The sequence below is a fragment of the Cavia porcellus genome, unplaced genomic scaffold (assembly GCF_034190915.1).
Source record: "Cavia porcellus strain 051 isolate PalLab524CR breed Dunkin Hartley unplaced genomic scaffold, mCavPor4.1 scaffold_7, whole genome shotgun sequence".
NCBI classification, from domain to species: Eukaryota; Metazoa; Chordata; class Mammalia; order Rodentia; family Caviidae; genus Cavia; species Cavia porcellus.
Window position 1 is genome coordinate 35,370,986 of NW_026947490.1, and position 25,254 is coordinate 35,396,239.

The 25,254-nt window shown below is 42.3% G+C and overlaps 1 protein-coding gene across 2 annotated transcripts; it reads left to right on the top strand.

The window, feature by feature from the left end:
• Window positions 1–653: 653 nt before the first annotated feature.
• On the top strand, window positions 654–10,909 carry LOC100718571 (leukocyte immunoglobulin-like receptor subfamily A member 5). Of its 2 annotated transcripts, none has more exons than XM_063253295.1 (8): window positions 654–786; window positions 938–973; window positions 1,159–1,443; window positions 1,588–1,890; window positions 2,140–2,478; window positions 2,611–2,913; window positions 7,584–7,634; window positions 7,765–10,909. In XM_063253295.1, the coding sequence occupies exons 1-8, from the start codon at window positions 753–755 to the stop codon at window positions 7,899–7,901; spliced, it is 1,488 nt and encodes a 495-aa protein (XP_063109365.1). In that variant the 5' UTR covers window positions 654–752; the 3' UTR covers window positions 7,902–10,909. The 2 variants fall into 2 exon arrangements, with proteins under 2 accessions (XP_063109365.1, XP_005001851.2); XM_005001794.3 differs by having other exon boundaries at window positions 657–786; window positions 2,194–2,478; window positions 7,765–10,906.
• Window positions 10,910–25,254: the final 14,345 nt, after the last annotated feature.

Genomic DNA, 25,254 nt, shown 5'->3' on the forward strand with positions numbered 1-25,254 from the left:
CCAAAGAAGTAGTAAAAAGGAAGTTTATAGTCAGAAATTTGTATATTTCAAATAAACCAGGACTAGAAAAATGGAACTAGAAAAATGGAAAGGAAGCTCACACTCACAAGAGTTGGTTTTCAATCATATTAATACAATTGATCTCTTTCTCCCTCGAGAATCCCTGCCTCACTCCTGCTAATCACCCGAGTCTCCCTAATGCCCTGAACACTGTCGTGTGTTGTGGATGTCTCTGCTTGCTGCCCCTGACCTGCATGGAGGTTCCTCCAGTCATGGCTCAGTGCAATTCTATGTTTGTTCATCTGCAGCAGGAACATGCATCTTTCCTGGAGCTTGTCCAAGCCTGAGAGAGGACGGCCATGGAAAGGACAACAATGGTGGGCAGGAAGATAGGCTAAGAAAGAGAGGAGACCCATGAGAGGCTATGAGAGGAACAACCAGACCAGGGTGACTGGATCCAGCTAAGGAAGACTCCTGGTCTGTTGGCTGCTATGTCCTACACATCAGTGAGATGAGGATCAGTCAGGATAAATAGAAGGAAGGGGAACCTGTACATCAGCCTGGAGCCCAGCCTGGTTCAGCCCTGGGAAAAAACAGCCCAGGTGTCAGTGGATGTCAGTTCCGCTTCCTGTGGGGCTTCTGACGTGATCACCCTATCAAGGGCAGAAACCCGTGCCCAGCTACAAAACTCAGTGTGTCAGGCACTGTGGTCTCATCTATGCACACAGTCTCACCTGGACGTAGGAGATACCATGCCCGCCACACTCACAGCCCTGCTCTGCATTGGTGAGAACTGAGCGAGAGGACAGGAACCCCCTAGTCTGGAACCCACAGGCAGGCCCTGGTCCAGCAAGAGAACAGGGCCTCAGGAGGCTCTGGGGAGCAGAGGAGCTGCTCAGGCTCCAGGGCAAACCTCTCACAAGGAACTCTCTTCCAGGGCTGAATCTGGGCACCAGAACCCAAGTGCAATCAGGTGAGTGTGTCCCCAAGTTTCCTGGGTCCTTCCTCTTCCAGGGGACAAGGTGCCAGCCCTGGGCAGTGCGAATGGAGCACAGCAGGTGTGGGCTGGTGCTAGGAGGTCTGGAGGGTCCTGGAGCTGAGAGCAGGGATGTGAGGGCAGGAAGAATGTCCTGGGACCTAACTGTGATTTCCCTGTAGGGACACTCCCCAAGCCCAGGCTTGGGTCTAAGTCAGGATCTGTGATACCACAAGGGAAACCTGTGACCCTCTGGTGTGAGTGGACGCTGGGGGCCCAGGAATATGGTCTGTATAAAAAGGGAAGCCAGGAGCCCTGGATAAAAAACACGTCACTGGAACTCAAGAACTCGGCCCTGTTCTTCATCTCATCCATGACCCAGCAACATGCAGGGCTACATCGCTGTTACTACCGAGTCCCTTTCGGTTTGTCAGAGGGCAGTGAACCTCTGGAGCTGGTGGTGACAGGTGAGAGGACACTCAGGGGCCCAGACCCATCCTCTGCTCTCAGGAAGGGGTCTGTGCTCAAGGGTGTCTCCCTCTCACAGCTCAGCCCTGGGGACAGTGTGGAATGTGTGAGTCCATTTCACGCGCTGCCTCCTTCTCTCTTAGGAATCTACAGCAAGCCCAGCCTCTCAGCCCTGCCCAGCCCTGTGGTGAACTCAGGAGGGTCTGTGACCCTGCAGTGTGGCTCACAGCTGGGATTTGACAGGTTCATTCTGACTAAGGAAGGAGGAGATAAGCACTCCTGGACCCAGGACTCACAAAAAGACTCTAGTGGGCAATTCCAGGCTCTGTTCCCTGTGGACCCTGTGACCCCCAGCCACGGGTGGAGCTTCAGATGTTATGGCTGTTACTGGAATCAGCCCCAGGTATGGTCAGAGCCCAGTGACCCCCTGGAGCTCCATATCTCAGGTGAGGAAACCCCAGCTTTTTCCGCCTGACCTGACCCAGCCACCTGGGAAACGCCTAGTGATGAAATGGGTGAGGGACCCAGGGATGCTGAACTCAGTAAGAGTGTGGGGGCAGTGAGTCCAGAGCTATTAGAACCAGAATGACACAAGGAAAGTACAAGTCACAGGGTCTAAAGGGAGCTCTGTCTGTAGGCAGCTCCTCTGGTGTCTTCTGCTCTTGCAGATTGGTCTTAATGCCTTCTCCATGCAGGGCTCACTGTGCACAGTCAGAACACATGGACCACTCTTGCCTTCTTCCTCGCAGGGTCTCTCCCAAAACCCAAGCTCCAGGCTCAGCCAGGCTCTGTGATACCATGGAGGAGTCCTGTGACCCTCTGGTGTGAAGGGACCCTGGAGGCCCAACAATACTATGTGTTCAGAGAGGGCAGCCCAGCATTCTCAGAAACAAAGATGTCTCCTGGGCCCAGGAACAAGGCCATGTTCTTCATCCCATCCATGAAAGAAGATGATGCAGGGAGATATCACTGCTACTATCACAGTACTGAAGGCTGGTCAGAGCTCAGTGATGCCCTGGAGCTGGTGGTGACGGGTAAGAGGACACTCAGGGTCCCAGCCCTCAGGAAAGGGTCTGCTCACATAGGTGTCTGCCTCTCACAGCCCATCCCTGAGAACAGTGTGGGAGTTATGAGTCCATTTCACATGCTACCTCATTCTCTCCTAGGAGTCTACAGCAGACCCAGTCTCTCAGCCCTGTTTGGCCCTGTGGTGACCTCAGGAGGGAACATGACCCTGAAGTGTGTCTCATGGGAGCAATTTGACAGGTTCATTCTGACTAAGGAAGGAGGAGACAAGCTGTGCTGGACCCTGAACTCACAGCGAGGCCCCAGTGGGCAGGTCCATGCCCTGTTCACTGTGAGTCCTGTTATCCCCAGGCAGAGGTGGATGTTCAGATGCTATGGCTGTTATAATACGAACACCCAGGTGTGGTCAAAGCCCAGTGATGTCATGGAGCCTCTGATGTCAGGTGAGGAAGTCCTTTCTTTGAACAAATCGTGTTTGAGACCTAAATAATTGACAGCTCTACTACAGAGAATCCCTAGAAGACAGCTTGGAGCAGGACATCTACAGAGCTAGAAACCTCAGTATGACAGTCAGCGCAACCCACAATGCAAGGCAGGAGGGCAGGGATGTGGCAGGAAGCTGCCCTTCAGCCTAGCCTCCCTCAAGGGCTGTCCAGGAAGCCTTCCCTCCTGAACAAGGTGGGTCCTTTCCTTGCCTCTGGGCATAATCTTATCCTCCAGTGTCACTCTGACCTCAGCTAGGGCAAACTCACTCTGTCTAAGGATGGGGCAAGTGACCTCCCACAGTACCCTCTCTGGTGCCCCAGGCTGGGCTCTCTCATGCTGACTTGCCCTTGGGCCCTGAGAGTGGCTCCCACCTGGGTCACTCAGATGCTATGGGGGGCACAGCCTCTCCTCTGAGTGGTCTGTCCCCAGTGAGCCCCTGGACATCCTAATCACAGGGGAGAAGCCCAGGGCTCAGTCAGGGACCCAGACTCTGCAGAGTCCGTGCTGCAGAGCCCAGGAAGTGATGGTCAGGGTGAGGCTGGAATGTCAGGAAGGGAGAGAAAAAAAGAGACGGGAGGGCAGAAGGGGAAGATTCAGAGGAAACAGAGACAGACAGAGAGGGAGAGTCCTCAGAGACAGCTCTGCTGAGACCCAAGCTCAGAACAAGCAGGAGTAGCTCCTCGCCACCTCCTCTCCAGGACAGCTGTGTGCCACACCCTCCCTCTCAGTGCAGCTGGGACCCATGGTGTCCTTAGGAGATATGACCCCGCTGTGTCAGTCATGGATCTCGATGGGCACTTTCCTTTTGTCCAAGAAAGGAGAAGCTGATGCCTGCCTGCATCTAAGATCAGAGTCCTAAGTTCAGCAGTCCCAGGCAGAATTCTCCATCGGAGCTGCAAGCTCAGCCCTTGGGGGGACCTACAGGTGCTATTGCTCTCAGGACTCAGCTTCATATCTGTTGTCACAGCCCAGAAAACACCTGGAGCTCATGGTCTCAGGTGTGTACCCTGTGACCCCAGCATGGCTGAGCACAGGGTCCCTTCAAGGATCTCTCAGCACAGCCCTGGACTGGTTTGGTGTGAGGCACTCTGGGAGAAGCAGACAGAGGTGGACTTTTCTGAGGCATGTCATTGCCTCCTATTTCCTATCTAGAATGTTCCCTGTGCTCAGAAGCTGATATGGGGAGGCCACAGCACAGGCAAAAGAGAGGGTAGAGGTCCATCCTGGGGCAGCACCACTCTACATGCCCTGGAGTCCTCATCCCCAGGATGAGCCCTGTCACCACCCTCAGCTCCCTGCTCCACAGCAGGTGTCTTGCAGTCTGTCGCAGTGTCCTGTGTCCAGGCTGCCTGGCGGTGCTCAACCCATCTCAGGTTCCAGTCTGAGCTCCACTGCTGTCCAGGTGCAGAAAAGAGGGACAGGAGACCAGATGGCCAGAGGCTCAGAATTGGGGCTGCATGGGGTGGTTTCAAAGCTGATGGAGACAGTGAAGTCCAGCCTGGAAAAGGAGCAACAGCTGAAGTGGGAAACAGGGAGCACAGGACCTCATCTCTCCATCCTTCCTAGGAGGCCCTAAGGATCGGCCCCTCACCTTCACAAAACCAGGGCCCCAGTGTTAAATATCTGACTTTATCAATGTTTTTGGAACATTGAACACAGCTGTTTGCAGTCTCCCTGTTTGAATGTCCACCTTGTGTTCTTTGATACTGTGATTTGAGGAACTATTTTCAAGAAAATAGTGTGTAATCTACTAGCAGGTAATTTCTTACTGTTATGGTTTTTTGTTTTGTTTTGTTTTGTTTTGTTTTGTAGTTCTGTATTGCGTGTACCCTTACGCCGCTTTGGTTTGTTTTGTGTTTTTCTCTTTTTCCTCTTAAATAAAAAAAAAAAAAAAAAAAACAGGGCCCCAGGATGGTAAGTGAGGGCACTGCTGGTAGGAGTCCAGGGCAGGGGCTGAACTGGGGGCTGCTGCAGCCTCCTCTGCAGATACAGACTTAGACCAGCCTCTCCTGTGTGGGGCTTAGTTTCTCCAGGTGTAAAGAGAGGCCTGGCCCCGACCTTTAAGTTCTTCTCAGTGACGACCTTGTTGTGAGCCTTAGAGAGACAGCTTCCCAGAGGAGATCCAGGATGTGACTGCAGGGGTCCTGTCCGTCTCTGCAGTGACAGTGACAGTGACAGTGACACTGGGGAGGATGCCAGGCAGAGCAGCAACACTCAGATTCTCTCCCTGCAGCTCAGGAGCTTAGCTCTGGTGGGAGAAGGAGCTTGGAAGTCAGACTTCCTGGGCTCAGTCCCCACCTGCCCCATCCTTTTATGTCATCTGGGACACAAAACTGACCTGAAGTGCTACTACCAGTTCTTCCTCAGGACCACATGTCCCAGTGAGGCCCTCTGTCCCACAAAGTCACCCTGTCTTGTTCCCAGCACTGGTTTGAGACCCCAGAACACAGTGCTGGTGGAGGGGAGGGTCCACAAGGGAGCGTCCCACCGTGAGGAGGCTGATGCAGGCTGGAGCTCCCTGCCCAGGCTCCCACTCTGAAGTCTCCCATGGAGATAATGGGTAGGGATAGACCTAAAGGGACATAAGTGAGATGGGAAGAAGTGGGAATAAACTGAGAGAGAAGACAAGACCCAACCCTGTCCTCCTGATGTTCCCACCACAGAGTCACTGCTCTGCTGTCCCAGCACCTCAGTTGTGGCCTTGCACATGTGGATGGGGGCAACACTGTCAGCTGACCCCCCCCGGGGTGTCCTGCACACATCCTAGCACTGTGTGTGAATTTCAGGGCAGGATCAGTCTCCAGAGGGGTGGGAAGGGGACCCTGAGGGAGCCTGGTGGCTTCCTGGGGTTCTGAGGACATGGAGCCTGCTTCTCTGTGGTCAGAGGGGTGGAGGTGTCTGAGGTCCAGGCAGGAAGCAGGGTCCTAGTGGGCAGAGGGCAGCCTTGCTGGGGTCCTACTGTGAATGAGGCTGAGCCCCCAGCACAGACACTTCTGAAGAGAGAAGTGCCAGGCTACTGGCACTGTGGGGCATGGCCCCTCTTGAGTCCTCTGGGGTCTCTGAGCTCAGTGCTTACCTGAGGCTTGGGAGGAGCCAGCACTGTTGGGAGGGGTCCTGGGGTCTCCACCAAGCAGGGCTGCTGTGCAATCTTGTTTGAGTCATTGTGCATTTCCTGTTTGCACTCATGTGCTGTTGCTCTGTCTTTTCAAATATAAAGAGGTACTATTCTGTGTAAATAGATTTACATCTATTTTGAAATGAAATTGTACCTTAAATAGCACTTGCTTGCATTTCTGTTTTCACAAGAATACATTATCTTTGTATATCAATTATAGAGAATAACAATATCACCATATCACCAATATCAACCATATCTAATATGGTTGAATTGGGCTTTATTAATAAACTTTAGAAATATTTCAAAGTTGTATTCATAAGAATTATTAATATTTGTAAGGAATGTTTAAATTGATCAAGCATTTTAATTATTTGAAAATAATTCTGTGATTCATATTTTCTAAAATAATAACACTAAAAACCAAAAGGATATTAGACTTGATCCTTTTATCCTACACAACATTTATTTTTTTTTATTCATTTACTTATGGTACTGCAAAGTGAAATCAGGACCTTGCACTTGCCAGAATGGCGTTGTGCTCCTGAGCTACATCCCCAGCCTACATATTGATTTTTTATTCTCCCCTCTCCTCCAGCTTTTCAAACAATGTGTTTAGATTTCTGGTAAAATTTGTGTCCAATACATTAAAATGAAAATTATATTTCATAAAATCTCAATAAGATACCAATGTTCTTCATTAAAATGTGCAGGCATGTGGTTATACATATCTCCACCATAATCTAAATATGTACTAATGCATAATTTTTCATGTATCCAGCTATATTTATGCTTGTTCTTCACAGCTTTTGATTCATATTCTATTGTTCAATCAATATATGTTTCTTCTATATTAGTGGTCATTTAACATAGATTTTCATTCTGAAAGTAGAAGCACTGTTTCCATGAAGCAGTAACACTCATGCCATGTGGAGCACACACTCACTTGTACACGCGAGTATCTGTGTCTGTGTGTGCACCACACTGCAGGTGTTTCTAACTGCGTGATAATGAGTTTAGAAGTCACATAGAGGAAGAGACACCAGGGGCCCTGGCTGGGTGTGGAAGGGGGTCCCCCGGCCTTCACCCCATGTGCTCCTGATGCTCTGAGGCCTTGAGGACTAGCCCTTACCCTGGGACCCCGGGTCCTCACTGGTGGCCAGGAAAGCCCTCTCTAGCGGAGGTCACTCATATTGTCCTGTGTCCCACACTGAGCACAGAGCTCACCAGCTTGGATATTTAGAAATTGGAGATCACTGTTGTCATGAATTCTAGACTTTGTGAACTCAGCTAAACTTTGCTCCAAAGGGACTCAGATGCAAGTCTTGAGCTCATGCAGCAGTGAAGCTGATGAGTCTAAGTGACCAGAGGTGACACTGCTACAGCAGCAAAGGCTCACTAAGAGTCTGCATCACGTTTGTCATGATATTGAGACACAAGGATGTGGAGGTAGGAAGAGGCTCGTGTCTGTTCAAAGCTTCACAAACCTCACTAGTCTTCCTTGGTTCCCAGGAGCAGCTGAGACCATCAGTACATCACAGAACAGCTCAGAGCCCAAGACAGGTGAGCAAGAAGAATTCTGTTATGGCTGGACCCCGGGTCAAGTCATGTTTAGGAGCACAGGTGCACATACAGGGACTAGGGGAAATTCTGCTCTATCCTGACCTCTATGATCTCTTTGTCCACACCCCAGGCTCACAGCCCCAGGATTACACAGTGGGGAATCTCATCCAGATGGGCCTGGCTGGCCTGGCTCTGGTGGCCTTTGGGATTCTGCTCTTCCAAGCTCACTGCAGTCAAGGAAGGACTCAAGATGCAGCCAGTATTTGAGGACAAGAATGAGCCTCAACATATGAAGTACCAAAGCTAGGTCAAGAAGATGTAAAATTACTGAATAATACCATTTATATTAATGAAATTGGAAATGTAATTAAGTCCCTACCTACAAAGAAGAGCCCAGGCCAGACGATTCACTGATTAATTCTACAAGAAATACAAAGAAGACAATGTCAACACTCCTCAAACTCTTTAATGAAATCAAAAGGGAAGCAATTCTTCCTAATTGATTCCTGGAAGCAAGTATTACTCTAGTACCAATAGAACTACGGGCCAGTCTCCCTAATGAACACAGATGCAAAAATCCTCAATAAAATATTGGTAAACAGAATGCAGCAAATCATCAAGATTATACACCAGGACCAAGTGGGATTAATCCCAAGCATGCAGGGATGGTTCAACATACGTAAATCAATAAATGTAATTCACCATATCAATAAAGCCAAAAGTAAGAATCAAATAATAATTTCTATAGATGCAGAAAAAGCTTTTGATAAGGTCCAACATTCATTCATGATAAGAACTTTACAAAATATTGGAATAGATGGTCTTTACCTCAATATAATAAAGGCCATCTATGACAAACCAACAGCCAGTATCATACTAAATGGCCCAAAACTGAAGACCTTTACCTTAAAATCAGGCACAAGACAAGGATGTCCCTTATCACTGCTCCTATTCAACAAAGTACTGGAAATACTAGCCAGAATAATAATATGAGAGAAATAAAAGGGGCAAAGATAGGAAAATAGGAAGTTAAATTATCATTATTTGCAGATGACATGATACTCTACATAGAAGACCCACAAAACTCCACTGAAAGACTCCTAGATATAATAAATAAATTCAGCAATGTAGCTGATAGCAAAATCAATACTCAAAAATCAGTAGCATTTCTATACACTAACAACAAGATCATTGAGAGAGAAATAAAAGAAGCCACATCCTTCACACTAACATCCAAAAAATAAAATACTTAGGAATTAATGTCACAAAAGAATTAAAAGACCTATGCAGGGAAAATTATGATACCATGAAAAATAAATTGAAGAGAATCTCAGAAGATGGAAAGATATTCCTTGTTCATGGATAGGAAGAATATATATTGAAAAAATGGCCATTCTCCCAAAACTGTTATACAGATTCAGTGCAATCCCAATGAAAATACCATCATCAACATACCTCATAGATCTAGAGAAATCACTTCTAAAATTCATCTTGAGTGAGAAGAGACCTAGAATAGCAAAGACAGTTCTAAGCAGCAAAGGCAAGGCAGGAGGCATCACAATCCCTGACTTGAAGTTATACTACAAAGCTACTGTAATAAAATCAACATGGTACTGGAATAAAAACAGATCAAAAGATCAATGGAATAGATCTACAAACACACTCAGGCACCTTACCGTTGATAAAGGGGCCAAACATCTTCACTGGGAAAACAACAGTCTCTTTAATAAATGGTGCTGGAAAAACTGTCTTTCCATATGCCAAAAACTAAAACTAGAACCGTGCCTATCACCATATACTAAACTAAATGGATCAAAGATCTGAATATTAAGACACAAACACTAAATCTGTTGGAAGACAAAATAGGTAAAAATCTTGAAGACATAGGGGTAGGTAGAGAATTAATGAACAGGAATCAAACCACATGGGAAATACTTCCCAGAATCAATACCTGGAATCATGTCTTATTAAAAAGTTTCTGCATGTCAAAAGAAATCTCTACCATAGTGAAAAGAAAACCCAAACTGGGAAAAAAATCTTACTGAACTGTCCATCAGACAAAGGACTTCTGTCTAAAACATAGAAAGAATTTTAAAATTCAGACCCCCAAAACTCAGAGATCTAATCCAAAAATGGGCATCTGAGATGAATACACAGTTCTCAGATGAAGAAATACAAATGACAAATAAATACATGAAAAAATGTTCATAATCATTACTCATTAGAGAAATGCAAATTAAAACAACACTGAGATTCCATCTCACTCCAGAAAGAATGGCTGGGATCAAGAAAACAACCAACAACAAATTGTGGAGAGACTGTGGGGAAAAGGGAACTCTCCTGCAATGTTGGTGGGAGTGTAGACTGGTACAACCATTGTGGAGTTCAGTCTGGAAATTTCTCAGAAAGCTGGGATTGGAAGTCCCGTTTGTCCCAGCTATTCCACTTCATGGCATTTTCCCAGAAGAACTGAAAACATCATACCACAGTGGTATATGTGAACCAATATTTATAGCAGCAGAATTGGTAATAGCCATATCTTGGAAACAACCTAAGTGTCCATCAACTGAGGAATGGATAAAAATGCTGTGGTATTTTTATACAATGGAGTACCACTCAGCTATAAAGAGTGATCACATTGAGATATATATAAATAAATGGATGCAACCTGAGACCATGAAATAAATCAAACTCACATGTATAAATACCATATAGTCTCCCTAGTGTAAGAATTGATAATAGTACATAGGAGTTTATGGTAATCATGATTCCCCCGTTACATTGCTTTGAAGCCTTATAATGTCTGCATTCATTAGTTGGAATGGTTTTATCCTGGTTTGTTTGATTTTACTTTCTGCGCTAGTATGAACAGCTCTTGTGAAGGAAATAAGACATTATAATAGCCAGTGATGATTTAATATCATCTTACTCTGAAGTCCTACTATGCCTTTGTTTTTCTGTTTCCTTTGGTTCTGTGATGTTATATCTTATTGGATATTATTGTATGTGATAGTATAAACAATTTTTCTATGGAAAATGAGGTAATATAGTAGCCATTGTTCATTCTCTGCTATTTGGTTCTGAAACCCCTGTAATGCTTTCATTCTTTTGAATGGTTTTATACTATTTTGTTATTTTTGATACTATTGTACATGAAGCTATGCTCAACTATTTCAAACAAAAAGATATTATGGTAGTTACCATTAATTATGGGTTGTCTTGTGGTAAAATTATTTGTTGTTTGCTTTGTTCTAATCTGATTTGCTTTGTTATGACCTCTTTTTTCTTAATCTCTTTAAAATAAACAAGAAACAGAAAAAAAAAAAGAATAAGCCTTAAGTGCAGGCAGTTCTTAGGCCTAAGAACATGAACTCTACATGCCAGGATGGCTGTAGAAGAAAGTCCTGGATTAAATTTGTGTGACCTAAACACTGGGAACCTGAGGGAGGTGACAAAGTTTGGGTGCAAGGGAGTCTGGTATGGTCTGGAGAGAGTTGTCTTTCTGTTAAATGGCTCACCTAGGGTGGCCCCTTCTTCCTCAGCCCTGAGCACCTCTGCTACAGTCCCGCCCCACACCTGTAGTCCCTGATCCCTGTGAGACACAGAAAGGAAGCTGCTCCACCCCACTGGGGTCCCACTGCTGGTGAGGCTGAGTCCCCAGAACAACTGCTCCTGAAGAGAGAAGCACCAGGCTGCAGGCACCACTGGGTATGGCCCCTCCCAAGGACACGGGGCCTCTGTGCTCAGTGCTCTCCTGGGACTTGGGAGAGGCCAGCACTGCTCCCTGGCTCACTAGGGGTCTCTGCAGCAGATCTGCTGTGCAATTTGATGGGTTCTGTTATGCATTTGGGTTTCACACTTGTGTATCGTTACTGCCATTTTCACAAACTAAGAATAACAGTTTCTTGTGAAATTTAAAGATATATGAAATTGTCCTTAAGAATGTAATTACTCAGATGGGTGGGCGGGCTCACACTATCCCCGGAGCCCAGCGTATTTCGCTGCCGCGCCTAGCCATCGGTGTGCAGAGGAGGAGCTGGGAGGATCTGGGGTGCCTGCATCGGCCTCTCCGTGTGTCTGGAGGACTGTGGATATCTCGGCCCAGACTGTTTGGGTCCCTCCAGGCTTCCAGGTGCAGTGAAGGGGAGAGGTGAGTTTGAGGCCTCTACATCCGCCTCCTCATCCCAGTTGCACTTGGAGAACTGCTGAGCTCCCCACAGGTGGGCGGGCCCACACTATCCCCGGAGCCCAGCCTGTTTCGCTGCCACGCCTAGCCAAGAGTGTGCAGAGAAGGAGCTGGGCGGATCTGGGGTGCCTGCATCGGCCCCTCCGTGTGTCTGGAGGACTATGAATATCTCTGCAAGCAGGGAGGGATCGCAGGTTCCTGAGGCACCGCGGCCTGTGGTGAGTGCTCAGCACACTCTGCCCAAATCTCAGACTGTTCCGGACCCTCCAGGCTTCCAGGTGCAGTGAAGTGGAGTAGTGGGTTAGAGGGCTCTACATCCGCCTCCCCATCCCAGCTGCACTTGGAGAACTGCTGAGCTTCCAATGGGTGGGCGGGCCCAGACTATCCACAGAGCCCAGCCTGTTTCGCTGCCATGCCTAGCCATCCGTGTGCAGAGGAGGAGCTGGGCAGATCTGGGGTGCCTGCATCGGCCTCTCCGTGTGTCTAGAGGACTGTGGATATCTCTGCAAGCATGGAGGGATCACAGGTTCCTGAGGCACCTTGGCCTGTGGTGAGTACCCTAACTCAGCTGTGATTAAAGAGCTGTGAAGCTTCTAAGGGGCAGGTGGGCACACAGTGTCCCTGAGGCCCAGCTTGTCTGGAACTGCAGAGTTCTGAGCAGGCAGAGGAGGGCCATTGGTCCTGCAGGCCCAATGGCTTGGGGTAGCGTGGTGCAAGAGTCTCAGTAGCTGCAAACATAGAAGGGGATTTTCAACAGATCCTGAGGAAGCTTTCAAATAACACTTGAAACACAGAATTATAGGAAAATGACAAAACGAAAGACCAAATTACAACCTCAAACCTCCAGCCCATCTCAAGAAACCCTAGGAGCAATGTATATAGAAGAAAATATATCCCATCCACCTCATATATTGGACACAATAGCTACTGAAATTGACAAGCAACTCCAGGAAGCTTTAAAGAAATTCAAACTCAAAATAATTTCCCAGATAAAAGAAGAAATGATAAAAGAAATGAAAGAGATTCTGAATATATCTAAAGAAAACACAGATAAAAAATTTGAGGAACTAAACAAAAAGATAGAATCCCTAGACTAGCAATATAAGAAACAAACAGAATACATAATGCAGATGCACAGAGACATACAGGAAATAAAAAACTCCACTGAAAGTTGTAAAAACCGCCTTAATGAAAGGGAAGATAGAATTTCAGACCTTGAAGACAGGATTGCAGCTAGTGAACAGGAAAGGAAAGATCTTTTAAAAACAACAAGGAATCAGGAAACAACAATTCAACAACTGCAAGACGATGCAAAGAAGAATAACATAAGAATGATAGGGATTAATGAAAAAGAAGGAAACAACATAAAGGATGTCAAGAGGATATTTAGAGAAGTAATAGCTGAAAATTTCCCAAGCATGAGATCAGAAACTGACATCAGGATCAGTGAAGTATATAGAACTCCAAATAGTCATAACCAAAATAAAACTACACCCAGACATATAATAATCACCATCCTAGAAATCCAACACAAGAATAGATTATTAAAAGCTGTCAGAGAGAAAAGACAGATCACTTATAAAGGAAAACCTATCAGAATCACAGCAGACTTCTCAGCACAAACAATAAAGTCAAGAAGAGCATGGAGTGAAGTATTCCAGATCCTAAAGCAAAATGATTTCCAACCTAGACTGATATATCCTGCAAAACTATCATTCAAAATAGATGGTGAAATATGATACTTCCATGACAAAGAACAGCTGAAGAACTTCATGAACACCAAACCAACCCTGCAAAAAATATTGAAAGACAGTTTAGATACACAAAGGAAAAAATCACTAAGCAAAGCAAATAATTAAACAGAACAGAAAGATAAAGATGCAACAGCAGAGAGATAACATTCCTACAATTAACCAGCATTTAACAGTAATAACCATTAATGTAAATGGTCTCAATGCACCAATCAAAAGAAACAGACTAGCAGAATGGATCAAGAAACAAAATCCAACCATATGCTGTTTATAGGAAACCCATCTAAGCCAGAAGGATACTCACAGACTGAAAGTCAAAGGATGGAAAACAATTCTTCATGCAGCAGGAATCCAAAAAAAGGCAGGAGTAGCCATTCTGTTTGCAGACGTGAACTTTAAACCAACAATGACCATAAAGGACAAAGAAGGTCACTACATACTCGTAAGGGGAAAACTCCAAGAGGAAGAGATAACTACCTTAAATATATATGCACCAAACTCCAGAGCACCCAGTTATATAAAACAATTATTAACAGAAATGAAAACTCAAATTATCAGTAACACAATTGTAACAGGAGACCTTAATATGCCATTGACACGAAGGGACAGATCAACTAGACAGAAAATGAGCAAAGAAATAACAGAACTGAATCACACCTGTGAACAAATGGGTTTGATAGACATATACAGAATGTTCCACCCAACAATATCAGAATACACATTCTTCTCAGCAGTACATGGATCATTCTCTAAAATAGACCATATATTAGCTCACAGAACATATTTAAACAAATGCAAAAGAGTTCAAATCATCCCTTGCATGTTATCGGATCATAGAGCTCTGAAATTAGAAATTAATGATAAAAGATACTACAAAAATCCCGCAAACACATGGAAACTGAATAACACACTCTTGAGTAATCAGTGGGTCACAGAAGAACTTAAAGAAGAAATTAAACAATACCTAAAAGAAAATGAAAATGCAGATACAACTTACCGGAATCTGTGGGATGCAATGAAAGCCGTCCTGAGAGGAAAATTTATTGCACTGAGTTCCCACATCAGGAAAACAGAACGAATATAAATAAATAACTTGATGCTACACCTCAAACAGCTAGAAAAAGAAGAGCAAGTCAATCCCAAGGCCAAAAGAAGAGAGGAAATTATAAAAATCAGAGGAGAAATCAATGCAATAGAGACTAAGAATACAATCCAAAGAATCAATGAATCAAAGAGTTGGTTCTTTGAAAGAATAAATAAAATCAATAAGCCCCTAGCCAACCTTATTTTAGAAAAGGAAGAAAAAGCTCAAATTCATGCAATAAGAAATGAAAAAGGTGAAATCACTACAGAAGCAATAGAAATACAGAAGATCATCAACACCTATTTAGAAAACCTCTACTCTCAAAAGTTTGATGACACAGAAGAAATAGACAGATTCTTAGAAGCATATGCAGTACCAAAGCTAGATCAAGAGGATGTAAAACTGTTGAATAACCCAATCTCTGCTAATGAAATTGAAAATGTAATTAAGTCCTTACCCACCAAGAAAAGCCCAAGCCCAGATGGATTCACTGCAGAATTCTACAAGAAATACAAAGACGACCTAATACCGACACTCCTCAAACTATTCAATGAAATTGAAAAGGAAGCAATCCTTCCTAAGTCATTCCTGGAAGCAAATATTACTCTAGTACCAAAACCTGAGAAAGACCCAACTAAAAAAGAGAACTATAGACCGATCTCCCTAATGAACACAGATGCAAAAATCCTCAATAAAATATTGGCAAATAGGATCCAGCAAATCATCAAGAAGATTATACACCATGACCAAGTGGGATTCATCCCAGGAATGCAAGGATGGTTCAACATACGCAAATCAATAAATGTAATCCACCATATCAATAAAGCCAAAAATAAGAATCACATGATCATTTCTATAGATGCAGAAAAAGCCTTTGATAAGGTCCAACATTTATTCATGATAAGAACTTTACAGAAAATTGGAATAGATGGTGTTTACCTCAATATAATAAAGGCCATTTATGACAAACCAACAGCCAGCATCATACTAAATGGCCAAAAATTGAAAGCCTTTACTTTAAAACAAGGCACAAGACAAGGATGTCCTTTATCCCCACTCCTATTTAATATAGTACTGGAAGTACTAGCCAGAGCAATTAGGCAAGAAAGAGAAATAAAAGGGGTAAAGATAGGAAAAGAAGAAGTTAAATTATCATTGTCTGCAGATGACATGATACCCTACAAAGAAGACCCCCTAAACTCCATTGAAAGACTCTTAGATGCAATAAATAAATTCAGTAATGTGGCTGGATACAAAATGAATACTCAGAAATCAATAACATTCCTATACATGAACAACAAAATCACAGAGAGGGAAATAAGAGAAACTGGACTATTCACATTAGCAAGCAAAATTGAAATACTTAGGAATTACTCTTAGGAAAGAAGTGAAAGACTTATACAGTGAAAATTATAATACACTGAAAAAGGAAATTGAGGATGATCTCAGTAAATGGAAAGACATCCCTTGCTCATGGATAGGAAGAACAAACATTGGGAAGATGGCCATTCTCCCAAAACTGTTATACAGATTCAATGCAATCCCAATAGAAATACCATCAACATACCTTATAGACCTAGAGAAATCACTTCTAAATTTCATCTGGAACCAGAAGAGACCTAGAATCGCAAAGGCAATTCTAAGCAGCAAATACAAAGCAGGAGGCATCACAATCCCTGACTTGAAGTTATACTACAAAGCAACAGTAGTAAAATCAACATGGTATTGGCATCAAAACAGAGCCGAAGATCAATGGAATAGATTGGAAGATACAACCACAACTACAAACACACTCAACCACCTTATCTTTGATAAAGGAGCCAAGCAGGTTCATTGGAAGAAAGACAGTCTCTTTAATAAATGGTGCTGGAAAAACTGGCTCTCCATTTGCCGAAAACTAAAGCTAGACCCATGTCTATCACCATGTACTAAATTAAAATCTAAATGGGTCAAAGATCTGAATATTAAAACAGAAACGCTAAATCTATTGGAAGACAAACTGGGTAGAAACCTTGGAGACATAGGAGTAGGTAGAGAATTCATGAACAGGACTCAAACCGCACAGGAAATACTTCTCAGAATCAATAACTGGGACCACTTCTTATTAAAAAGTTTCTGCATGTCAAAAGAAATCTCCAGCATAGTGAAAAGAAAACCCACAAACTGGGAAACGATTTTAGTGAACTCTCTCTCTCAGACAAGGGACTCTTGTCTAAAACATATAAAGAATTAAAAAAACTCAGACCTCCAAAATTCAAAGATCCAATCCAAAAATGGGCATCTGAGATGAATACGCAATTCTCAGATGAAGAAATGCAAATGGCAAATAAATACATGAAAAAATGCTCATCATCATTGGTCATTAGAGAAATGCAAATTAAACCCACACTAGATACCATCTCACTCCTGAAAGAATGGCCAGGATCAAGAAAACCAACAACAACAAATGCTGGAGAGGCTGTGGGGAAAAAGGAACTTTCCTGCACTGTTGGTGGGAGTGTAGACTGGTACAGCCTTTGTGGAGGTCTGTCTGGAGATTTCTCAAAAAGTTGGGAGTGGAAATCCCATTTATTCCAGCTATTCCACTTCTAGGCATATTCCCAGAAGAACTGAAAGCATCATACCACAGGGATATATGTGCACCTATGTTTATAGCAGCACAATTTGTAATCGCCAGATCTTGGAAACAACCCAAGTGTCCATCAACTGAGGAATGGATAAAAAAGGTGTGGTATTTCTATACAATGGAATATTATTCAGCTATAAAGAAGGATCACATTGAGATATTTATCAATAAATGGGCACAGCTTGAGACCATACTCATAAGTGAAATAAATCAATCACACATGTGTGAATACCGAATAGTTTCCCTAATGTAAGTAATGATTCAAATATATAAAAATGTGGTAATCATGATTCCCCATTATGTGGCCTTGAAGCCTTATAAGGTTTTCACTTATTAATTAGAAAGGCTTTATTCTGGGCTTCTTGATATGGAAATATTTGAAGCTATAGTATATGAAGTTTTATCCAAATATTTCAAGGAAAAAGACAGCCACTATGATAACTACTATTAAGTCGGGTTTTTTGGTGGTGAAGCACTAGGTTGCTGAAACAGTCATGCTTTGACCTGTATTGTTATATTGTTATGTCCTGTTTTATCTCAATCTCTCCCTTATTCATTAAAAAAATTATTTAGTTATTTCTTATGTTTGTTTTAATTAAGGGGAAAATTTTTTAAAAATTAGGATATATAATAGTAACTCTTTTTGATTTCCTATTAACTTGTTTTGAAGTCCTGTAATACTCCCACGATCTTGTTTTGACTGATTAGACTCTGTTCCATTCTGTATGATAGTATCAAGTTTGAGGGTATAGGCAACTACTTTGAAGGCAATAAGATTCACTAAGATGCCCATTCTGGTTTGACTATTGTCTCCTTTGGAAGTCCTGTAATGTTTACAATGCCTAAGTTTTCTTGGTCTTGTTCTCTGCTGTTTTGTCCAACTTTATAATATCTAATGAGATAGACAATTCATTTTAAGGAAACAAGAGACAACGTTGATAACCATTGTTGATAACCTTGTACTCTGTTCTACATCATGTGCTATGTCTATCCTTGGTTTTGACTGACAGCTTTGTTTTGCCATATTTGACTTTATTCCCCCCCCCCAAAAAAAAGTAATAAGAACTAAGGAGTAATAAAATCCAAAATGTGTAAAATTTGTTGTAAAAAAGAGAGGGGAAAAAAAGCATTCTAACGGATATAACAGCAAGTTTGTTTAGGGGTGTTAAATAGCTGACTATATTAATGTTTTTGGATCATTCAACACAGCTGTTTGCAGTCTCTCAGTTTGAATGTCCACTTTGTATTCTTTGATACTGTGATTTGAGCAACTATTTCCAAGATGATAATATGTAATCTATGAACAGGTGATTTCTTACTGTTATGGTTTTTTTTTTTTTTTTTGTAGTTCTGTATTACATGTAGCCTTACACCGCTTTGTTTTGTTTTGTGTTTTTCTCTTTTTCCTCTTAAATAAAATTTTTAAAAAAGAATGTAATTACACCCCTGGTTTCTGGGAATTTTATTAGATTTATACAATAACTGCAGAGAACAACTTTTTAATGCTAAATCTTTCTATTCAGGATGTTGAAAATTGATATTCACTTATGAACTATAGAAATATTTCAGATTTATCTGAAAATCTTATATTCACAAGGAGTTTGTAATATGATCCCATTGTAATTGATAGATTAAAACTTGGTGATTTTATGCTTTCTGAATAATAATTTGTTGTGCAACAAAGCTGTTGGTTTGCATGTATTACTAGTACTTCATATTAAGATTATCCTCCAACAACTTTTTAATGATCTCTTATGACTCACTGATAAAATGTACATCAAGTAAACTGAATTTCTCAATTTCATTCCTACTTCAATTATTATTATATACTTGGTGATATATTATTATATCTAGTTCTACGTAGTTCATATTAAAGAATATTTGTTCATATTCTCTCTCTCTTTTTTTTCTGCACTGGAATACGGACTTTAGTGCATAGATTGAATGTTAAATCCTGACTGTGTTTATATTTTCTGTAACACAAAGGACATAAGAGATCACTTGTTCAGAAAAATCCTTTAGGCAAAGACTCAGAAGTCAGAAATTAACATGACATGGGTGTCCTAGAAGCACATATATAAGGATTGTGCTCATTGTATAAATTTTATATGTTTATATTTCTTTTCCCTTTTAACCCCACTATTCATTTATTCCACTTGCATCTTCTTAAATATTTATTGCATGAATTTACACATCTATAAACTAGATACACTGATTTTAGGAACCCATGACATTCCCACCATGTAAAATACAGGTATGAATGTGTGCGTTCATGTGTGTGTGTGTGTATGTGTGTGTGTGTGTGTGTGTGTGTGTGTGTGTGTGTGTAATGCTCTAGGTACTTCAAACCATGAGACAATCATGGATGATGGTTCCAGAGCCCTAGGCTTAGTCACAGCCCTTGACATTCACCCTCTTTAACCTGAATTACAGAAATCCTATGGACCAGAGCTTCATATGTGGTCAATAAATGAAGATAAATTCACCTCCAGGAGAATGAGTGTGTGTTGTACTGTGCTCAGTTATTTTCCAACTTGAAATCTTAATTTTTCTGAGCTCTTTGAACTCAGGCTACCTTTACTCCAAAGTGACTCTGACTCAAGTTCTGAATTCACAGAGTGCAGTGAGGGATAAGACTACACTGGGAAAGGACTCTTATGGATGGTCACGAAGTCATGTCATGATGGTAAGATACAAGGCTGTGAACCCAGAATAAAACCCCTGGTCCTTCAGTGATTCACACATTTGTTTTTTTCTCTTTCTAGATTCTCACGAAAAGTGGAAACCCTCAGCCCACTACGAACCCAGTCAAACTCCAAATCAGGGGAGTAAAAGACTTCTCAGTTATGGAGCTGCATTCACAAGATGAAATCTTCTGTAGGGAAACAGATACCCTTGGTGGATATTCAGGAATCCTGGGGCAATATTGGTCTTCTCTAACCTCTTTGTCTCTAACTTCTCCTGCAAACCTCAGGATCACACAGTGACAATCTCATCTGGATGGGCCTGGCTGACCCAGTCCTGGTGATTCTCAGAATTCCACTATTCCAGGCTCGACGCAGCTAGAGAAGGAACCACATGCAGCTGAGAGATGAGCACATGCGAGAGAACCCTTACTGAGCACTCATAGTGGTGAAGTCTTGGAAATAGCTATGTCTTCTGAGATATATTTTGAGTTTCATTTTGCACTCATGTACAACCTACTCATCCCAGTGTTTGAGGGTTTCATAGTGTCCAACACTCTGATGGAGGTTTGATCCCCACCATCATACAGAGAAGGGAGAATAACTGACTATTGTTTCTGATACAAAGACCATTATTAGCCTAAAGTGAAAACCATTGAACAGGGCTGCCATACCACTAGTAACAACATGAAGGAAACCAGTGAAAATAGTAGAGCCTAAACTATGCATGTACTGACATGTCATAAGAATGAATAAAACTCATTGCTATGCCACTCTAAAACCTAGAAAACAGATCTATTGAGAAATATAGTTGCAAAAAGAAACCAAATTTTGACTTTCAACAAATATCTTGTCAATATATAAACTCTAGCATCATTAACAGTAGAGAAGAATTCATAAAGCTAGATAAGAAGATGATGAGAAATATAAGATGAAATATCTAGTTGAAGAATGGAAGCAATTAGTATTATTAGGGTAAAAGTACTAGAAAAAATCAAATCAAAACAGAAAAGAAAAAAGAATAAAAACAACAAAATAAAGAACAAAAGAAAAACAAAGTAAAAACAACAAAGAAATCCCCCCTTGTGTTTGGGTGGGTGGTTTCTTCCCAAGATCAGTAGGATGGAATACACAGGTACTGGGGGAACAGAGACTCACAGCATGAGCTTATTCTGTTTCTACCCACTTGTTCTGTGTGTGTGCTGAGTGCTTCCCCACACTTCCTACTGGGCAGTGTCAATCAATGATGTGATGTTTCTTTTCATGACTATAATCATCCTAGCAGCTCTTAGTGTTTGTGACCCTGTGTGCCCCATGTCACTGCTGCTTTACCCGGCTTCATAGTCTGTGATCTTGTGAAAACCCCTGACCCAGCGCTCTCTCTGTCCATACACCCCAGTATGTGGCAACTGTCTAAGATGAAATGTGTTGTTGATCACATTGGCATATGGGAAAAAGAAGCAGGTCTCCAAGTTCTGCGCCTTCTGAGGTTGCAAGGGTTGGGATCAGGGAGTCTGCTGGGCTTCATACCAGCACTTTCACATGTGCACCTCTCAGAAAGTCACATGCAAACAGGATGGCTTATCACAATAGGCACAGACCACTATGGCATACCTGACCTGAGCTCAGCCTTGCTTAATCTTCTTAGAGAGTCTATGTCTGTGACTGTGTCTTCTGTTGTCTCCCACCCAGAAGGGTGATTCAGAAAACCTGAGCAGAGTAACATTGTGACATCTCATTTCTGGAACAATTTAGTCCTAAGCAATTAACGAGTTCCCCAAATGTGTCAGGATTAATCACTCCCAAATGTGATACAGGCTGCAATGAACCCCTTTTCCAACTATACAGAGTCACGTAAAAGAAGTTACTTTCAGAGTAAAACTCAAATTTTTTTTTCCATTTACCACAACCACGAGATTTTCTTGGGATAGCATTGCCAACTGAGTCCATTGTTTCTCCCTGAGTTCTCCAAGCCTGTTGAGATTTACCTCTTGTTTGCAAAGACAGGATCCCTTCTCAATCTTTTGGATTAGCATTCCAGGCTGCCTTCTTTTATCTGCATTTTGAACAAGTTTTTCCAGTTCCTCTGTGGTTTCCAGTTTTCTTTGATTGTTCTTCCTCTATTCTCATGGCTATGTTTCCTTTTCACTTTTGTAAGTCATTTTTTCTCAGGAGTCTGGCTTTCTGGTCCTGGAGAGGCTATGTTATGCTCCTGTGATTTAATCTACCACCTTCCAGGCTTTTTTTTTTTTTTTTGTTATACTAACATCTGTGAAAGGAACTACAGTGCACCAATGGTAGAAACAGCATCAGTAGACTTCAACTTCAATAAAATAAATTGACAGATTAAGTCATGACTAGGTTGGCTTATTTGGGCCCAGGAGGGAGAAAATGTTTGGAAAACATTTTCTACTTCTGAATCATCTCAGCCAATGGGGACATTTAAATATGCTTTTCACAACATGAGAGGTTCTTCTCCAAAAATATGTCAAGGAATACAAAGCAGTCCCTTGAGCCATTGTTAAAAACAGGGAGATCCCAGCTCATAATACCAGTGTTCAACAGGGGAGAGAGGAGGAGTCAGACATAGCTGATGTGTTAGTGCCCAGGACTGCACTAGCTGGGGAGGAGATGTGGGTGTCAAGGAAGAGGGAGCTGTAACCTCATAGAGACATCTGTTGTGGCTTTCATTCAAACAAGCACAAATTAGTAACAATTATACATGTCTATATATCAGGCTGTCTTTAGTGCACAATTTAAACTTCAACAACATGATCTAAAACTGAAATCCTTGAATATTCCATAAAAGTAAAGTAATCTCTCTCTGCAAGAAAACCCAAACCCCTCACTTGGTGCAAACATTTAATATGATATTTACATATGATGAGTAGTTAATGAAGAAAGATAAAGATCATTCAACTTGACATGCTGTAATTGAAGTGAGATATTGTGCAGCTTCAGCATGAGCCTTATTACCACATTTCTGAGAAGACTTTGATGTATTTGAGGTATAGAAATTGTTGTCTTCCATACAACTGCAGTGTAAAATATTACCACCATCTAGCTAATTGACACACTTTAGAGCGACATCCATGCAGATCGAATTTGTGTATTTTCTTCTCTTTTTTCTGCCTTTACTTACTGATTTATAATTTTATTGCATAGGGTATAAAACTAAAATTTCATACAGGATAATAGGGGAGCAAAAATGGTCAACAAATTGAGTATTGTTATCTTTTAATTACTTAAAAGTATAAGATACAGGTATTTAATTGTTCATACCCTATTAACACAATTCATTCTTTTCAGTGAGCAAAGAGAAAATGATAGTATAATGATCTTAACTATCATATACATGTGTGTATATATATATATTTTTTTTCCCTTTCTTTTTTGCTTTACCCTATTCCAGTTTCTCTTTCATTTTGAACAGTTTTTTCCCCATTTTACATTTTTTCTTGCTATGAAAACACTGACTCTCAGGCTCTTTGCAGATTCCAAGTGTGCATACTATTATGGTAACTGCTGTAAAGCAGAGCTGTGATGGGGAAGTGGAGAGATGTAGGCGATGGATCCTAATGTAGGTACAGGAGGAATGAGTCATGGAGATCTGTCCACACCATGCTGACCACACCTCACACAGCTATGGATGGGGAAGTTTTCTTTCTTCTTTTGGGAAAAGTACAGAGATTGGTGAAGAAATTTTCCAGTGAGTTCACAAAAGTTCTGAAGGGCTGTGTTGTACATCTTCCTCTGGCTGAAGACAGGAGAATTTCACTTCTCAGTGTGCTACCTGCTCCGTGCTCTCATCTATAGAGCAGCTCTCCTTTGTCCAAAGTGAAAAATCATGATGATCAAGCAGAAGTTAATCTTCTCTCGTACCATCAAAAATGAAAGCCTTGGGCCATGGATATAGGTCAGCAATAGAGCATTGCTTGGCAAAAGTGAGGTTGTGGGTTTGATTATTGGGGAAAAAAGATGACCTTTAATCAATGGCAATAGTAAATAACTTTATAAGAATAGGAATTATTCATAAAATGATAGAAATGAAAATATATAAAAACCTCTGAGAAATTAGTTGCACTGTGATTTTCTCTAAAGAATGAAACCATGAAAAACAGAACCAAATTCACAAAAATATTACAACTGAAGATACTTTACTAATTTCACTGACATCACAAGTAAAGTAAAGTGGACACAAAGTAGTTAGTTTTCAAAGATTTTAAAGAAATGATAACATAGCAAATCATACAAAGGATAGGAGAACCAAAGGTGAAATTTGACAGAGTGTGGGAAAAGGGGAGGAAATGTACAAAACAAGTAAAAATAGTGACCCAGGATAATATAGAAATAGAAGTGAGATAAATACTGTAATCCTCTAAAACTGCAAGTTATGAAGGAGATACATTAACATAAGAATTAACAGAGTGCATTTAATATCACTTGTCCATATTTGTATATTGTTCACTATGTTCGGTTGGCAGGGGATGCTGCCTAGAGGAGCAGAATCACATCCGGGTCTCCCAGAGGGCATAGAATACACAGCAATGTCTCCCTGTGGTTCTGGGTGCAGCAGTATGGGATGTGCAGGGTGCATGCACTGGGATTCCTTGACCAAGAGTTTGGTGTGGCCTTGCCTTGGTTAGAGCTGTTGCACCCTGGGCCTCATCTGAAAGTTTCCCAAGCCCCTGCCTCCACTGTGCTATGGTGAGAAGGAGCTGGTCATCTTCCTGTGTGGGCAGCAAGCAGTGAACTTTGCAGAGTGTGACCTGGGCATGACAGTCACACCCTGTTTGTTTTCTAGCTTTTCTTTGTTCCTATGTCTTGTCTTGCAGGAGAAAAATTATGCCCCAAATCAGTCAGCCTTCTATATCCTGTAAATCCTGGAAGAGAATGCAGCAGAGGGTCACAGTGGAGAAGTCTGTCCTGAGACATGGGGTCTACAAGAGCCTTTGGAGGCTGAGCTCATGCACTGTTGGTGCCCACCCAAACTGACCAAAGCCAACACCCAGGACCCAGCACAGTCATGAAGGGCATGGTCCACATGGGCACGGTTCCCTCCCATGTGATTGTTCCTCCAGGATGTTGTCTGGCCTAGATCCCCATGCCACAACCCTGTCCCTGCTCACCTATGAAACACAAAGGGCTTCCCATCTGGGAAGTATGGGGTGGCAGCAGGTGACATAGAAGACTTGCCAATGAATCCTCTGGCAGGCTATGGGCAAGGTGTCCCAGTATCTGAGGGTCTCATTCTGTTCAGTGAGCGGAAATGGCTCTGCCTTGTGCTAA

Bases quoted from the DNA above. Each gene is read 5' to 3' on its own strand.
- LOC100718571 (XM_063253295.1), top strand. From the start codon at position 753: ATGCCCGCCACACTCACAGCCCTGCTCTGCATTG. The intron at 1,891-2,139 runs GTGAGGAAACCC...TTCTCCATGCAG, and splicing joins CCTGGAGCTCCATATCTCAG to GGCTCACTGTGCACAGTCAG. The intron at 2,479-2,610 runs GTAAGAGGACAC...ATTCTCTCCTAG, and splicing joins CCTGGAGCTGGTGGTGACGG to GAGTCTACAGCAGACCCAGT.